This window comes from Trematomus bernacchii, unplaced genomic scaffold, assembly GCF_902827165.1.
Source record: "Trematomus bernacchii unplaced genomic scaffold, fTreBer1.1, whole genome shotgun sequence".
Classification (NCBI taxonomy): Eukaryota; Metazoa; Chordata; class Actinopteri; order Perciformes; family Nototheniidae; genus Trematomus; species Trematomus bernacchii.
The window spans coordinates 6,668,220-6,687,470 of record NW_022988043.1 but is presented as its reverse complement, the minus strand read 5'-3'; the positions used below and the strand labels follow the sequence as shown (position 1 = coordinate 6,687,470).

The following is a 19,251-nucleotide window of genomic DNA, read 5'->3' as shown; positions in this document are numbered from 1 at the left end:
CCTCCTCCATCCCCTCACCCTCACCCTCCAGCCTCTCTGGGATCATGTCCAGCCCGAGTCCTGCTGCCCTGCCCTGGCTCCCGCAGCTCAGGGGGTCGCCTACGTTGGGGCACTCGCTAACTCCCAACGCCACACTGCTCTGCATGAGGCCGCCTCCAACATCACTGCTGTTTCTGTGCTCAAGAACCTCCATCGTTCAGTCTGACGACAAACCTCTAACCCAGCTGTCTGCGGTGAGACCCCCACACCCTGAGTGAGCGGGCAGCCAGCTGAGATCTGAGGCTGGGACGCCTACACATACACACTGAGAGAGATGGTGAGAGACATACACCAGACACATTCTCTCTCTCTGATACACAGACATGGCGGGCCCTCCTGTGAATGTCAGCGATGTTAACAAAGAGTGGAGGGGCATTAGAGGAGGATCAGGCCCAAAGCTGCTGTTTCTATATATAACCAGGTGGTCCTGCTGCAGAGGGGCAGCTAATCTAACTCTGATTACAAAGGCCTGACCCAGGGTGGGATTGGGATCACTTTCTGTTCCTCACAGCAAGTCTTTCTTTATCTCTGTCTTTTCCACGTCAGACTAATTTTCTTTTTCACTTCACTGTAAATCTATGATAAAACCTTCAATCACAAAAATAGATCTCTGCAAGCTTATTTCGTTACAGGCAGCTAATTCTGAAGGTTAGCATTAACACACATTTTAATGGACAGTAGTTTGCTTGATATAAAAATAAGACTTGTTGCATCTCTCCCAGGGTCTCATTTGCTGTTTTGAGTGATATGGGGAGTGAGGATGGACCCACAATTGTGAAATTCGAATAATAAGTCTAATCAATGAGTAATATCCGTAGCCAAAACATGACATAACCAGTGTGTGTGTGTGTGTGTGTGTGTGTGTGTGTGTGTGTGTGTGTGTGTGTGTGTGTGTGTGTGTGTGTGTGTGTGTGTGTGTGTGTGTGTGTGTGTTTGTGTGTATAGATTTCGGTAGATAAGAAGGGGACAGGCTGTACAAACAGAACAAGGTCAGCACTGTCCTTGGGTCAGCTTCCTGTTTCCCCTCTAATGGTTGAGATTAGTGCTCTGAATTTAGACGGTGATCCTGGACCATCTCGAGGACACTTTATCCCAAAGTCCTTGCAGTAGCCTTCTTTAAACAGTCAGCGTCCCACTGTCTAAAAGTAGAGACATGCTCAATACAAACTGGTTTGAACAACCTGTCATCTATAGCCAGAAGAGTTCTGATATCTGTTATAAACAGCAACACCTGAAGGCAGTGTGAAAACCCTGCTGTCAGAGAAGATACGATTATTATTCAAATGGTGGTACAACTAAATGTGACAGGAGCATCTGTGTGAAATTTGTTTTTTGCTTATTTTCTCATCTCCATATATAGAGCCAATTGCTGCTCCCTCCAGAAGGGGATTTCTGTAACTTTCTGGAACAACAATCAGACAAACAAACCCACTTCATGCAGCAATGGGCCAATTGATCCAAGATGACAAAGTAAAAGGATTTTAACGACATACTGTTAAAGCTCTCATTCGTTATTCTTTACACATACAGTATACTTCTGTTCCTTTCGGTGTGAACATCTGAGGCCTGTACTACGAAGCTGGTTCAACCTAACCTGGATATGTTGGAGTTAGCCAGTTGGCCTAAGCCAAAACATACGCGCTGGCGCTAAGCTGTACTACGACGCTGGATATCAAGTGGATCGCTCAAGCCAGCCGTGCCCTAGTATCTAGTTAGGTGCACGTTCACATGAAAGGGGTGGTATTTGGAGCATTCGACCAATCTCAAACACGGAGAAGCGTACTGACAGCGCAGCGTCATACTTCCTGAATGAAAAGTGAACTTTAATATTAGTCAAATATGAAGAAGTTAAACTTTAAACATCCATGACTTAAACACTTTATCCAGGATAAAAGCCACATAGCTGCACCTGCAAGGTGAATACAGCTGGTAAAAGAAAAAGCGTTTGAATGCGTACATTAACAGGTTTATGAAATCACTGCCCCGTCCAAGACACGAGTGGATCTGACTTTAATTAGGAGAATTTGACTCGAGTGTTTCGTCAACTTAATGTGTTGCTTAAAATAATACTTCTGCATACAGTATGTGACACTGAGTGTTGCACGGCCAGATACGGCTCAAGAAGCTGACTCAGATAAGGAAATATATGATACATTATGATGTGATATGATATGAATGATAATGGGACACATCTACGTCTGCACTCACAGTGCCGCGGACTGTACTTAATGTTACTCTGATCCGGTTACTTATGTCGTGGCAGATATTTAAGTAAGCTTTCTTAACGCTAATGTTATAATAGTCAGATTGCTCTGAAGATGGGAGGGGATATTCTATTAATTTTCACGTTCACACAGTCAGTTGATTTTTGTCGGCCGTCTTTCCTGCAACGGCAGTTTTTCTGTATTTCCTCTATCCTGTAATATGAATTGATCGCTTTAAACTCCGCACACGGAGCTCTGATTGGTCAGCAGGCGGTGCTTTCACTGAGTTGATCTCTTAGCCTGCCACCTAACCTGCTCCGGAGCAGGTTTGCCGCTCAGCATAAGTTACCATGGAAATCTAGCCTGCTAAAAAGAGAACCAGCGTCGTAGGACCGGAAAGCCCGAGATTTCCCTGAAGTTAGCAACTAAGCGAAAATCCAGCTTCGTAGTACAGGCCTCTGGTCTCAACACCATGGACATGTTGGATAAGAGAAAAAGTGTGTGCTCTTTGACAGTTAATATGTCATATTTTAAGAGCACTGAGTAGCTCTCTTTGTCAAAGGGATACTGCACTCCAAAATGATCAGTTGTATTTCAATCACTTACCCTGGGTTATATTGAATACTTGAAAGAAAACTTTGCATGCCTCCACAGTGAAATGGTGCCTGCTTAACAACGGCAACACTACACAAAACATCTGTTTACAAACAGTCACACAACTTGTGCAGTCAAAGATAAATCTCATTTGGGAAGTAGTGAGCGACTACTGGAAAAATGAGACCTAGATAATACAAGAGATACTTCATACTTCAATTCTTCGTTCACCACAAAGGCATGGGAAAAAAACAACAGCGCAAAAAATAAAAAATTGGCAATAAGGGGTGAGTAATTGACGAGGAAATGGCCTGTTTAGGCGTCCCGGTAGCAGACTGGTAGAGGGAACCCATATATGAAAGCATTACTTCTTGATTCAGTGCATTAATAGGTGTTCAACAGTAACCAAAGCAACCAAAGAATAGACATCTAGCTTTGGATATTCTGCGTCACTCGAGGGCTTTGACTGTTGGGGAAAAAATCAAGTCAGTCAATCAAAATCTGATGAGGCTCAAACAGAACATTTGAAATGTAAGATCCCAGGAAAACGTTTTTCCTGGCATAAAACAGTAGCAGGAACTGCAGCAGGAAACAAAGCATTGTCAAATTGAATCTTGTGTGTCTCATTACTCCGCCTGTGTCCTGCATGAGGCTCTTGATTTGATGACTGCCTCCTACCCCTCCCAACCCAACCCACTGCCGGGATGCTTACTGCTGCAGCTCTATGACCATCAGCCAAGAAGAATTGATTTTCCTCTAAATGGGAGAAGAGAAGATGAGAGAAAGACAGAGAGAAGAGGAGTGCTGGAGAAAGTGAGACGACGGCAGTAAATCCTGTCAGATGAGGTGCGATTGAGTTTGAAGAGAGTGATGGCACAGGAGCATGATGGTTCTCTACATGTGTGAAGGCCTAAAGGGCCGGGCTGGGGTCGATAAGGAGGAAGGGAGAAAAAAGGGTGGGGTGTTAAAGATGGAGTGAAGGAGTTTACAGGAGAGGACACTGAAAAAACTGAAACATTGACTTTAATTAAGTGTATTTTGTCAACAGTTTTCACAGTTTTCACTATATTAGGCTACTTGAAAGCAATAATATTAATTAAATAAAAAAATATTTTCAACTTAATATTATTGCTTTCAACTAACCTAATACAGTGGTGTGAAATGTGTTGACATAATACATTTAATTAAAGTCAACGGTTCAGTTTTTTCAGTGGAGGGGAACACTAAATGTGGAGTCCTGTGTGCAGGGGATGGATGGATTAAGACACAACACAGCAGCAATAACTCAGTAGTGTGGCAAGGCTTTTTGCAACACACAGTTTAAAGTTTTGATTGGATTTACGCACAATAATGTCTGTAAACTGTGTTTGAGTGCCAACATCCAGATGATAGAAACTGGATTGGGTTGTTGAAACGTGTCTACAGTACCGTGCACTCACTGACAAGCAACAGAGAGGCACTTTTTTGCCTTTGTTTATGAGGAGAATCTTCAGTACTGCCACCTCCTCTGCATGTGTCGGGGTAAACTTTGATACCCTCCTATAAAGATAACGGTACATTTTAGTGAGGGCTCTGTGACAAACCTCCCCCTGCCTGCTGCTTGTGCTTAGAAACACGTTCACATAACATTCATGTTCAACAAGATTTCCTCACCCTGAAAAAGATGGCATTTCTCTAATGCGGGTGTTACATAAATATTGAGCAGAGTAATCACGACTGTCGACAGTTTGTAAGGGTGACACCACAGTTTTTCTCTGGTAGTATAATTATTATGGGCTTAGATCTGTCTCATAAATATTTTTGTGAACATAAAAATAATTTGTGTGTAAATATGTGATTTGTAAATGTAAAACATGATCCACAAATGCATTTAAAAGATTTGCAAACTCACAAATAAATGTGCAAATGTAAAACGGATCTGCAAATACGCAAAAATATTTTCACAAATAAAAAAAAGATCTGTGAATACTATAATTAATTTACAAATAAACAAAAGGAATTTGTGAATATCTCTTTAACATTGACAACTTTCGATCAGGCATTTGTGAATCCATTTTGTATTTGTCAACCAAAGATGCGCTTGTGGATCTCAAATCTCTGCTTGTGGATCGTCTTTTTACACACACAGAGTTTTGAGACAAACTTTCCGCCGGTCTCGACCGAAATCTGCACGTGTCACTCGGTCATTTTCGGAAACCACGTGATGGCCTGCTGATGATGACATTTCCGGATTTCAAGGTTTCAAAGTAAGAGCATGATGGTTTGTTTAATGTGCCGTTTTTGTATTACTATAATGAACAGCAATACGTTAGGTGCACTCTTTATCACCATCATGTTATAGTGATACAGTTAGTTTGTGTTAGTTTATTTGTTCAATACAGCCTATATCGAGCACATACATTCGTATGCATTGATGTTGAAGTACTTAGGCTACGCCACTTTCGGGTCCCAGGGGGCTACAGCTGGCAGCGAAGAAGCCCCAGAGATAACTCTTTCTTCATATTTGTTGTGTATTCATTCAAGCGGGTCAAAGTTACAAAGCACTTCACATCTTATTAATCGGCCTAGTTTTACCTTACCAGTGCAGTGGTAAGGTTATCTGTAGAAAAGCACCGTATTTAGGTCAGCCTTCACAGTAAGGCTACATTAAATGTTGTAATATTCATTGTGTATACTGTGTATATACACTTCCTGTGTATTGCTCTTATTTGTATTTAATTGTGAGACAAATCTAAGCGCATAAATTATGTACTAAAAACAAATCCACTTTTTACGTGGTTCTCACAGAACAGCAACCATTCAAACCCATGATGATCTTATAGGATATGATGGACTGCTGGAGATTAATGTTAAAATTAGCACTTAAACATCTGGAGAATATAAAACATAAACTTTGAAGCAACAAAACATCTTATAATAGAACACTGACAACGATTGACGGCAAGATTGTTTGTTTTTTACTTTTTTACTATAATAGTTGAAAAGGACACAAATCATATTAGTAAATACGATTTTTTGATGTGGGAGTAATATATGATGGTGGAGTATTTTTTACAGAAGGAATAATAACTTTTAACTGATTTATTGTTAACACCTGGTTTTCTTAATTCCAAAACTAAACGATGCCCTTGCCATACTCAATAGAAGACGGACACTATCTTTACATCACTTTTTCCTTGCCTCTTTCCCCCTCTCTTATATCCCATTTTTCCGTAATCAAACCTTCCAATTGTCTCACATCAACCCTTACGTCCTCCTACTATGTTCAATCACAGACCCCGGTACATCCATCACCATCAGTTCATGCTATAAGCCCTACAATCTATTTTCTCCACTCCCGTATTCTCTCCGTATTCTCTCCATCTTTTTGAAATGCTCTCTTAACATCTCTGCTCTAGTGTTGTCTTGTGTAATCAATCCCTGTGCTCTTCCCTACTTGCTTTCTTCTCCTCCTACAACAAGATGTATGCTTCAATCAGATAATAGGTTGCAGTATAGAGAGTGTCAGGATTAATAACTTAGAGAACAAGCGACAGAGAAAAACGATAACCTGCTAAAGAAAAATGTCACAGGGGAAACATTTAAAGCCACAGCGTTGCGAGTACTTTTTATCGACTACATAAATCTACTAGGGGAAGGTGGTATCCTGAGGAAAAACCCTTAACTACCAACTACTGTGCTGCTTGATTGGGTTTTGCCTCATCAGAGCCGACTCTTTACCCTCTCATGGGGAAAAACTGATCCAGGTTCAGCTGTGAGCCCCGTGTCGACAAGCCAGCTGGGCTGATGGAGAGCTTTACTGAAATATCTCATACGAAATACCCCAATGGCTACATACGCCTACATAATACTCTAATTAGCTGCAAAAACATTTCCTAGAAAGAACTATGTAATATAGCACTAATGATATGGTTAATAGACACTGTTTCGGTACACTACTAATTCATTTATTGTAATCAATTTCAATCTTAACTTTAAGGTTAAGTTTTTAAGTAATCTGCTAAAACATGAAAGTGTGTAATTTGTCTACAGGAAAGTAAACAATTCAACACAAAATAAAAAACGTAAAATAATAAACAAGCAATTCATGGTTATTAACTTGGGTTAGAATTAAGCTTCTTTTATAAAAAGATCCTGTTTTCACTCAAATATTTTACCAAATGACTTTTAGGGAATTTATAAGGAACTAGTGAAATGAGCTGTCGACATTCTCAAAAGCTTTAAAAGAAATGCTATAAATAGGCCAAAACGCAAAGGAGAAAAAAGGTTGCATATTGTGCAAACAGGAGAATACGAGGATGTGAACAGAGACAGACTCCTTTGGGACCAACTCATTTCTAATTGGGTTTTCATTAATGATAAGACAAGCTTGCTCTCTTTCTGTGTACCTTCCTCTGTAAAACACACACAAAGTCAGACACAGACACACAGAGGCATGGTGGTGTACTAAGGGAGGATCATGGGAAGGGTATTTTTAGCATGCTGCTATTGGTGTCCAGGGAGACAAGACAGGGAGCATCTGCTGCTCAATTAACGCTTTCTGTCCGAGGGATGTGCATGTGCCTCATCATACACAAGGGAGACCCCATGTGACTTTCCAGAGGTCTGTGGCAGGAGGGCATGGGTGTGTGTGTGTGTGTGTGTGTGTGTGTGTGTGTGTGTGTGTGTGTGTGTGTGTGTGTGTGTGTGTGTGTGTGTGTGTGTGTGTTGTGTGTGTGTGTGTGTGTGTGTGTGTGTGTGTGTGTGTGTGTGTGTGTGTGTGTGTGTGTGTGTGTGTGTAGTCGGTAACATCCTACCGTTGTCTGCGGCCGTCTCTTCGTATTCGTTGGTGGAGGGCAGTGCAGGTACAAGCGGCTCCATGTTCATAATGAGGTTTTTATGGCTCAAAGAGTTATAACTTCGACTCTGACCAAACTGGGCTCTGAAATCACAACAAAATACACTGACTGCTCTGTGATAGGTAAGATGTGTATTGTCTTGGGTAATCAAAGCATAACTCCACAATTCACAGGCTTTTTTGCACATGTTGTTCCCCATACATTGATTATTATTAGACTGTTTGTACTTGTAATATCCCTCAGTAGTAAAGTATTACTATAAGTAAGCAGACATGTACTTTAATAACGGTAACTAACTGTAAGAGAGTGTAGGTGAAATGTGACTTGTGCTTACCTGCGTACTTCTGGTTGCTCTCTCTTTATCTTAGAGCTGGCTTCTATCACCTCCTTGGCTACTCGTCCACTAACACACATTCATGGCGAGAAAAGACAAGAGTTGCAAATTCTGTATACCATCACAAAGAGCTTCACAAAATAAAATAAGATTAAATTAAAACTATGGTCCTTTTTTTTTCTAAAGCATATACTAAGGCCATGGTTATGCTGAAGGGGCATTACTGTGCACAGAAACAAATCTATAGAAAGGTTAATAACTTCTTGTTTTAAATTGATAAACACACAGCTAAGACTTCATAGATTTAATAAGGTTTCGTTCGGTCTCATATTGTGTTCCACCAGTGGTGGAATATAACAAACTAGATGTACTCAAGTAAATACTTTTTTGTAATACTTCCATTTCATGCATTCACTTAAAGTGCACCTATCATGCTATTTTAAGGCATATATTATGGGTCTCAGATATATACAAATATATAAAAACATGTCTATGATGTGTTTTGCTCAAAATACAAACAGATCATGCATTTTAGAAATCCCTCATATCCCTCTATTCCAGCCCTGTTAGAGAAACGCGGATCTTGGGTCCTTAGCTTGAAAAAAAAAAAAAAAGAGGAGGCGGAGCTAATGCCTGATCAGAATTCTACCGGAGATAAAGTACAATTCTGCTGTGATAAAACGCCATCATGTTCTAAACCACATCAAGGATTATTTCTGAAACAGTATGGAGCTCAAATGCTTTTTCTCTTGCGGGTTTACCACAAGGTGAGTTCCTTTTTTTATTTCCTGCTATTTAAACACATGTGCTCTACAGTACAGGTTAGCTCTGAGTGTTAGCGAGGCTTGCTAATGTAAACAAAGACGAGATTATGTCCAAAACACGTCAGGCATTGTTTCTGATAGCAACTTTCTGTGGGTCCGCCGCCGATATTACGTCATATCGGCAGCAAATCTGTATCCGCTCGTTGTACCCCCGTTTTTAAAAGATTTGGGTACGGAGGAAAAGAGAAAGGGTTTTATTTTGACACACCGGGGACACATATTTATGTATAAAAGATATCAAAAAGTGCATTTTGCATGATAGGTCCCCTTTAAACTCTGCATTTTGGAGGCCAATTATTAATGTTTTACTCCCTTTCATTATTTGATGTGTGCTTTTATTATCTACGTTGTATACCATTGGGTACTACTAATCTACCCTGTATTTAAAAAGTAACTACATTTGGCTCAACATTAAAATAATATACACAATTATGGAATAATACAATTATATAATACTTGTGAACACAGAAATTGCATACTGAGTACTTTTACTTACTTGGAGTAGATTTGGCTGATACTACTTCTGGACTTCTACTTAATTAACATTTTATTTCAGTAATCTAAACTAAAAGTTGGAAATAAGAGAGTCTGACTGATTTGACTACATCAGAAGTGTCATGTTTCATCTGTATTTGGCAGTAGTTGCTCATAATGAGAGCTGTTTCTGAGCTGCTGAGTGGGAGCTTCCTGCTGGCCGGGTCAGGAGCTCCATTAGTCTGAGGACTGGGCGACTCTGACCGCTCTGGTTGAAGCCAGCAGGCTCCACCATCCCACCCTTTAGTCTATTGTTGCTGAGATTGATGGTTAGGTGATAAATTAGAGGGTTAGATTTAACATCTGGAGTGGTAGACATCTCCTTGACAGTACAAGTGGAGAGTCACATCAATCCTGTGTGATGGCAAATGTGGAGCTATGCTAGTAAAAAAGCTATATAATCAACAAAAATTCAAATCAGCTCTGCTTTATGGAAACCACCACTTTTTGTGGACCACAAATCTCTTTCCTCTTAGCATTTGCACAAATGACCAATTGCCATATTTCAGACCAACCTCCAACATATGCTATTACTCATCATTGAGCCCTTTAGACAAACTGCTTTAGCCAGCTGATGAAATGGGGCAGACTGAAGTGTAAGCCTGGTAAAGAGCTTTGTCTGAGAGGAGAATTGGAGCTAACATGGCTTCAATAACAGACTTATGGAGAGGCTTTCCTGTGATATTAGGGTCAGTAAATCACAGAGGCTAACAACAAGCTGGATGAAAGTGCTGATGTGCAAAGAGGAGAGGCCGCATGTGGAGCGACTCAAGGTAAATCACACACACATCTCTCAGGTTGGAGCCATAGCAATGGACTTAAGTCAATGTACTAAATCACACAATTCTCATTGCAAATGTCCAACTATTTTATCTACAGTGAAAGTTTATTTGTAGAGTGAGGGAGTAGTTGAACAGTTGACAATACAGGTAACTTAGATTTGTTTAGGACTAATCTATTAGGGGGTTGAATCGGACTCTTCTCCCCCTATATTCCTTCATAACCTACTCTCTCTGGTTCCCCTTTTTTATTTCACTCTTGTTTCCAACTCTCTTTGCACATAATGTATGGATCTATCTTATTTCCCTTTAAAACACATATTTTGTTGTCAAAATGTTGTAATTTTATTTTCTCTCATGAAAACTTGAATGGGATCTCACCTGTATCTGAACCTGCTGCCTTTGAAGAATATGTTACTGCTGGAAACTGTCTTTATCTGACTCGACTTTGCACACCTGTCAGAGAGAGGGAGGACGAAATAAAGAGATGCAAACAAATCACTTCATTATGGCAATTAAGGCACAGACTCAGGAACAACTGATCCCTGTCAAAGAAATGTATGGGATTTTGTTTGTGACTAGAACATTAACCCTTGGCTCAGAACAGCCTTGCAGTAAGCAGAAGAGGAGAGTGTTTCAAGGTGTACCATTTCAAAAAGTCAGCCTTCATGTTCAGTTACAGGATAATTTATCATACAGCAGAGATTGTGTGTGTGTGTGTGTGTGTGTGTGTGTGTGTGTGTGTGTGTGTGTGTGTGTGTGTGTGTGTGTGTGTGTGTGGGAGAGAGAGAGAGGCCGTATGTTCGCAAAGCTATGCTTGGCTGCCATTTACAAACTCAATTCACTCTGATTTAATTAAGCGGCTCTGATGCTGCTTGTCCGACATCCGAGATGACATGCCCCAACCCCCCCCCCCCCCCCCCCCCTCTGTCCGCTTCTCAGAGACACATGAGCTGCTGTCATTAAGAAGTCAATATCCAGGGTTTTACAGGCAAGAGCTGTTATGAGAACACTTTAATGACTTTATAATTATGTTTTCCTTCTGTAAGCTTTTGTAAATGGGTCACCGTTGTGGCATACAAACCTACAGCAAAGAAAAGTCTTAGGGAAATATATGTAAAAGAGAAATAACTAAAGGTTTATGTGGGAATGAGGACTACAAATATAAGTCAATACAGAGGAATGGTTAAATGGGGGCCCAGGGTCACAAATCAGCCTCCAATTACGCGTCAAATCTTTGCAAACGTTGTTTCCTCTGACCTTACTTCTCCACATTACATCTGGCCAGCTGTCTACAGCCAGCAGTCCTCCTCATCTTGCCCCTTACTTTCTTGTTTCCTCTCTCTATGATCTCAATATTCCTCTGGTCTCACATCAGTTACTCTGTTTTATAATACATATTTTTAGGGAACAAACACTATCCACTGTTTTAGATGTTTTGTTTTTATCACACAATCCTCCACAGCAGATCGACTCGGCCTGCTGTCAAAGGGATTTCTGATGTTTAAAATGTTACACTTTAGAGATTTCTCTTTCCTTGCTGGTTGAGACTAAAGATGATTTCATTATCAATTAATCTTTTTATTTTCTGTTTTAAAACCCAACAAAATTCAGGTTTCTGTGAAAGGAGACAGGAAAAGGAAAACATTCTTACAGGTAATGTTCATGTTCATGATTGATAATTTAGTTAAATGGGACATTGATCAAAATAGTTGGTGATTTATTTACTGTCGATGAACTAATCAATTAATCAACCTTATCTTGTCAGATCTACTTGTACGCTTAAAGACTGAGAGTTCATTTGTGACCTTGGGAACAGGCAGCATTTGACGAAAAACATATCAGGGATCTGTTACATGGTCTGATCTCTCAAGGTTGTCAGAGGAGTAGGGATAGTTTACATCTTATGAATCTGTTGGGATAATCTTTAGGCTACTAAGTATGTGTGAGTGTGATCACTAGTCTAAAATCTTCATGTGATGTTGTAAGACTATCAAGTCCAATGTATTACTTTGCTGATATTCCTACTGAACCCTGACCGAAGCAACAAACTCATTCATTTTGCTTGCAAACAACCTTGTCACAACCATGACAACAGACAAAGTTAAGTCTCTGTTTTCTCACATTTGCCTTCACCCCGAGCCTGTTTCCATTCCTGACATGCCAACAGCGTCAATAGTCTCTGTGAACTCAGAGTGTAGGCCTCGGAGCGATCAGCTGCTCCCCAAGTGAAGGACAGCAGCATAGCATAGCCACAGCGAGGCAAATCGTTATAAAAGAGTGATAATGTGCTAAAAAAAAATCAAGTACAACATGAAGGAAGGCTAATTATATCCACTGTGTTGAATATGTGTGTGTGTGTGTGTGTGTGTGTGTGTGTGTAATCTGTACGCACTTGTAAAAGGCTTGGTTCTCCACCCCACACTTCCATAGGTGCTTACACGCAGCAGGGGTCGAGGTGTGAAATGTCAGCACCAGTTTCTTCTGCACAGAGAAGGACAAAGACAGAGAGAGAGAGAGAGAGAGAGAGAGAGAGAGGAGAGAGAGAGAGAGAGAGAGAGAATGAGAGAGAGAGAGAGAGAGAGAGAGAGAGAGAGAGAGAGAGAAAGAGAGAGACACACAGCTAGGATGAGACATTAGATAACTAATTGACGTGTCAATAAGGGCAAGAGAAGTGGTAAAACCAGGAGAGGGAGCTGTGCAAAACGCTGACCCACGGACCTGAAGCTGAAAGCTTAGCAAGATGCAATACAGATACAGTGATTTGGCCACAGTGTTTAGCAGGGACACAGCTTGTAGCTTGCAGAATAGGGGTCTTTATGAACTAGGAGGAGGGATATATTCCTGTAAACGTCTATTTTTGATTCCTGTGTGTGCCTGGTAATATGAGATATCAGATCAATGCTGCTCCACAAAGTGTGAAAGGGAGAGTGAGAGCGAACACTGAGATCAATAACACGGGAATGCTCTGATTTGTTTCTTCCCTTTCCTAAAGCCGCTTAGTCAGCCGTATTGCTCAACCCCCCCCCACTCTCACACATCAGTTATATTAGGGATGTAGTGGTGATTTACACACATGTGCTGCAGACGCAATGACTTGTGTGTGTGTTTGTGTGTATGTGAGTATCGTGTGTGTGGTCATACTGTAGATTTGTGAAAGTAGCTGCACGTCCAAATATTATTAACCAATAGTCTTTGGTCTTACTTTGGCTGATGTGCTTTTGCAGCATGACATGACATTTTATGATTTCAGTGCTCCTAAAAAGTGCTTTTGTACCAACAGCAATGACAGAATAACCTGCATCTTCTATTACCAAAATCTCAAACAATAATTGATGCACTAATTTGCTATTTTTCAAATGTTACTCCCTGGTGTAATGTTAAACCATTAACATTTACTATTACCATTTCATTTCTAAGCTGGAACACCAATAAAGAAATTGGAGCGTTGAAAAATTATACAATGCATAAGGAGCTTTTCAAGCAAGGGTTAAAAATAACAAAGCCATTAAAGTTGCATTTTGCTCAAAGTGGGACTGTTACGTTATTGTGTTCCAGGATAAATAACAGAGTTGAAGGGGAAACCATGCAGTGATCCGTCACACACTAAACATCAATACACAAATGAAAATTCTGAGAAAATATAGTGAAACATGTAAATATATAGCATTATATATACTCACACACAAATAGATATAGGAACACAGAAATGAAGAAATCAACATTTGTTTAACATCAATGTCTGACATTAAATACATGACATGGACAGATTTATAGATTATGCATATCAATATTGCATAATCTATAAATTACTGTTAATGGAGCTTTTATTCTTATTCTGATAATGTGGCTTTAGACAGGGATTAAAAATGGTTATGTAATTTCAACCATAAAACAGAATATTTTTGTTGACGGCGACAAAATAACCGTTTGCACGCATGAGCGGAAAAACAATAAATACATATCATGAAATTACATAAAAACGTTGCACAAAGTGACATAAAACAAAATGACACAAACGGGTAATGCACACAGTAAACAATGAACAATGCTCTTCCAATCATTAGTGAGGTGAGGGCAGGATTGTAGTGAGAGGCATCAAATAGCTTAGTGCTACTATTATTACTTGCAATTACTCACCAGTGATGACTATGTTTACACACAGAGAGAAAAGACAGAAACACAAAGATATAACTGCATCTTCAGCCATTCATGAGTTGCCAAACAGACAGAAAGACAGACTAACAAAGTAAGGCAGAGATGAGAGGCTAAAGCTTCTGTAATGAAAAGAATATGAGATGGGTTGATTGGCTGATTGGTAGACTAAAGAGCAACCTGGATTTAGCTACAGTGATGAATCATTAGTGTATGGGTCAAACAGCAATATGAGACATAATAAGCTGTAGTTCTTGCAAAACAAATAAAGATGCTATCCACATGTATGAGACATAATGCACCAGCACTGCTGCTCCGAATCTACCACAGCTCTCTGGATGACAAACATCGGATTTACAGATGAAAAATGTGTCCCAAATGCAAGAAACCTGTACTGGTAGTTACTGAACATATTTTACCTAGCATTTGCTCTCTGTGTGACTATCACATCATTTGTATTTGTCATAAATCTTGACATGGGTGTAGTGAAGGAGTCTCATATTTGGGTCACAGTGGACACATGATGAGAGAGAGGAGGTTAGTCGTAACACACCCACCATCCTGTCACAGTGCATCCTGCCTGTTAAGGAGATCTGAAACAGCGACACACACATATACAGTGTGTGTGATGGTGGATTACATAGACAAACAATACAGTTTCATTTATCTGATGTAACCACTACACAGATGAGGAAAAGGGAGAGAAAGAAGGAAGGAGGAAAGAGAATAAAGGATGTACACTTGAAAGGTCAAGTAAGACAAAACAGATGGTAAGTGTGCATCTGTATTATAGTCATATTTAGTTTTTCAAGAAGTACTGATCCATACAAATGTTAAAGGTTGACTACATGAAGATGACTACAGGACTACACAATTCATCATCGTGATGGAGGAAACTACACAGCATATTTTATTATAGATTTTGCCCTTTAGAGAAGAAAGAACACACACTCACCTCTTTCTGAATCCCAATGACGTAAAAGGTTTTTCCTTCAAACTTCAGCTTGCTAACATCAGCCCTGCAAAAACAAAACATGGTATCATTAATAACATGATCAGGGTTCAAATTAGGTCAAAACATACAAATACTTTTAACTTAACAACTGAGAAACATAGCCTTACTATTCAGGATATGATTTAAAGTGGAGCAATATGATTACATTTCATTTGTCAGAGATTAACTGTTTGTGTTTTGCTAAATCCTAAAATCCTGAAGTTTTGAAACAGATTTGTTTCATATGTTGCAATGGAACAACAATAATAACTTAAGTCAAAGAACATCATTTTAAATGGCTTAAATTAAATATTATATTCAGCTCCATTTGAGATTTAAACAAAGACCAAGAGTCTGTTATGATTATATTTGATGAAGAATACACATTTCATAAACAGGGTTTTGGACAAACATCTACCATTTTAGGAGATGGATCCTCTTGTTTCCCTGGAAGACCACAAAACCTGTGGCAGTGAACCCGAGAAAAGCTGTGGAGCCTGTGAAATCCTGTAAACCCACCCACACACACACACAGAATTACGCACACACACATAAATACACACACACACACACACACACACACACACACACACACACACACACACACACACACACACACACACACACACACACACACACACACACACACACACACACACACACACACACACACACACACACACACACACACACACACACACACACAGTACAGGTGGATTAACAGCAGGGATGCTTGTGAGCCATCATTAATCTCCATGGTAATGTTGCCTACACAAAATCTCTTGTTTGTTTCAAACTTCAACCCCTAATTTTGCAGAAACTTGTGTCAAAACCAAGGCACAGAAAATACAGGTTTGATATGGTGAGGCGAAATGAAACTGATAACAACATTGGAGCAAAAGCAGAACACAATATGTTCCTGTCACTCCACCTCATCAGACGTCCCTCTGCTGCTGTGCCTCTCTATCTCTGTACATCTCTCGCTCCCTCTCAGTTCCTAATCATTTCTCTGATTATTGATCTTGACAGATCTGCAAATGTATGATGCTACAGCCATTTCCAGCAAACCAAATGAAAACAGCCCCACTAACCGGAGCAGGGCAGATGAAGAGGATCCTTTCCAATAGACAGATTTTAAATATCTTGTTAATCTGCTCAGCATGCTCTGATACGCCTGTCCTCCAGTGTGTTTCTAGTTATCCCACATATTGGATTTCTTTATCAGATTCAATTTAAAATGGTGACAAGGAACATAATAAAAAAAGTACAAGCCGTCACAGTATTACAGTGTAAAGCAAGGTGCACATTAAAGTGTCAAATGGAAAACAATACTAACACTACGATTGAGTCGATGACATTGACTTTCTGAATCCATGATGTTATCCGATCAATGATTCCTGAGAGTAATGGTTTCTGTGCAGAACAGATTGCTTTTTGTTGAAATGTTGCAGGAGATGCAAATGGGAATTATCTGCTGACCTCGACCTTCCCTCACTCCTCACCTCTGTCTCACCCAATATTACTCCTCTCTTAGTGACCTCAGGTTTTCTCAAAGCCGGCTGTTGGTAAAGTGAATCATGTGTATACAGTACAGGTTTCAGTTAAATATGTAAAGGCAAACCAGCAACTGCCTTTGTCCATATTACAGTATTTAAATCATTATATAAAAATGATTATAATTGTGTATATTGTATAAATGCACATACAAAGAGAGGAGCAGTGAACAACATGTGATAAAGATGGACACATGAGGTGGTGAGATTTAAAAAAAGCAACAATCATTGGGCAAAGTACTGAGGAATGGATATTAAAGTGTGGCAATATTAAGAAAGAGATTTGCATGACTTTAATCAGTGGAGTCTTTTCCCTAACAACAGCATCAGACCTCACAGTCAGACTGAAAGCATTCCCCTAAGGTTACCTTGCAGGGGTGAGGGTCCACTCCATACGTCTCGAGGCTGTGAGCCCTTTGGAGCATGTTCAGCTCTGCAAACGAAGTGCACTGGCCCCTAAAAGAGAGGAGAGGACAAAAGAGGAAAGGGTTATTTAAAATTCAACACATGACACATGTTGTCAGCATATGTCCCTGTAGAGTTGATCTATGTTTTCACTATTTTATGTACAATAGCATTATGGGTTGACTGAGATTTGAATGAAATGTCTTCCTTCACAGAAAGTGAGGGAACATGCGAATGTGCCTTGGAAAGATATTGTTTGGGTTACAAACATTAGCAAATATTTAAAAGTTATTACATTTGGCCCGGTTTGTCATAATCTGTTATACTTTTGCAGTAACAGACAGATAAACAGTGTTCAGTGGGAAGCTTTTCCTGCTTATTTGTCTAAGAGGAAAACTCCATCTTGCAAGATCAAGAAAGTGAGTGATCCTCTGACGCCAGACAAATAAATCAACATTATACTTGAACACACATACATCTGTCTATGCACATCAAGTCAAATGTTAAATCCATTACATGACTGCTTCAAAATACAAATTGCAAACGTACCCCGCCCCATTTGTAAATCACCTGAAGGGTCTTTTTACGGCTCAGTAATAATCTACATGCTGTTAATCCTCTCTGTCAGAGCCATCAGGCAGACAGAGGGCACTCGGCATCATCTGCCTGTGCGCAGTGGGAGATGAAGGATTTGTCTTTGATGTTTCTATAATCGCTGCAAGTGTGACGGTCATAAACCTAACAATATCACTTATGAGCTGCAGCTATGATACAAATAAACACCCCGAGGGAGGGGCTTTATGTATATCGCACCATACACACACAGACAAACCAACACACACACACACATCTGTTTTTTACCTGAGCTCATTCTTGTTATTTGCCATAATTTCCCTCTGTTTATCATTTGATCTTATATTTAGGAACGTATCCTCTCCCTGCTTTATTAGTTCAATTCCATTTACTTTTTTCATTACATTTCTGAATCAACCTCTGCATGCACTAATCTCCTCTTTTGAATCAGTTTATTTCTCGTGTTGTATTTTATTCCACATCAACAAAGTTCTGTAAACAAGCAGAGAACATGCCAGGGTTTATAGATATTATAGACAAAAGCAGGGCCTGATTACTTCATCCAACCTGTTATATTGAATTTCAACCCAATGTTCTGAAGAAGATTCTGAAGATCTTGTAGTAGCAAGCACTGTGTCCAAACTACGACAGGAATGAATAAAACATGCACATTGCCCTGAAAATTAATTTCAGTTTTTTTATTTACTTACAACTGAAATAACCTCCTGCAATACAATGCACCTCAAATCTCTAGACATCATCACATGTGGTCTCTACCCAGAACAACAGAAAACGCTTTTTTGTTTGCAGTGGAAAATTGTCTTCACAGCCTGTTTTGAAAACACAGATCACAGGAGTGAGCATCCACGCCTGTCATCACAATCAAACAGTAAACTGATCACAAAGACGCAGCTCCAGAAAACAAACAAGCTCACCAGGCGACACACACAAAAACATACACACACACACATCTGTTTTACCTGAGCTCATTCTTGTGTATCTCCATAATCTTCCTCTCCAGTTTCAGGGACTGTTTAGGAAACAGCTTGAAGTCTCTGATGTAGTCTGACGGGTGCTCTTCTGGGTCGTAGTCCCCAAGCTCAGCTAAAGACAGAGATTATATCTGTGTGACAACCGTCTAAAAAAGAGTGCAGTTAGGAAAATGTGTTTCAAAGGAATAATACACATTTTGAAACGGTAGCAATTCAGCATCATATAAAATAGAGTCCATTAACCTTGCATATTGGGACATTTATGTATGGTAGTGATTTCATTTTAAAGGTCGCATGGCTGTAGGGAGCTGAGATAACCCTAATAGATAAATATTTTCCTCATTGAATCAAGTACAAAGCCCCAACAGACACCAATTTCTCTTTTTAATCCGTTCTTAATTAGCAGTAACAATAAAGGTTAAATAGGAAACTT

The 19,251-nt window shown here is 39.8% G+C and overlaps 1 protein-coding gene across 2 annotated transcripts in view; it reads right to left on the bottom strand.

The window, feature by feature from the left end:
• The window catches only part of frmd3 (FERM domain containing 3), a 53,521-nt gene that overhangs the window by 10,143 nt on the left and 24,127 nt on the right, over window positions 1-19,251 (bottom strand). For both annotated transcript variants that reach the window (XM_034117494.1, XM_034117495.1), the window contains exons 6-13: window positions 18,807-18,930; window positions 17,217-17,304; window positions 15,714-15,802; window positions 15,257-15,320; window positions 12,542-12,630; window positions 10,528-10,602; window positions 8,010-8,078; window positions 7,634-7,758 (exon numbers count right to left, since the gene is read on the bottom strand). In XM_034117494.1, the coding sequence (XP_033973385.1) occupies window positions 7,634-7,758; window positions 8,010-8,078; window positions 10,528-10,602; window positions 12,542-12,630; window positions 15,257-15,320; window positions 15,714-15,802; window positions 17,217-17,304; window positions 18,807-18,930 (723 nt within the window). The remainder of the gene's footprint in view (window positions 1-7,633; window positions 7,759-8,009; window positions 8,079-10,527; window positions 10,603-12,541; window positions 12,631-15,256; window positions 15,321-15,713; window positions 15,803-17,216; window positions 17,305-18,806; window positions 18,931-19,251) is intronic.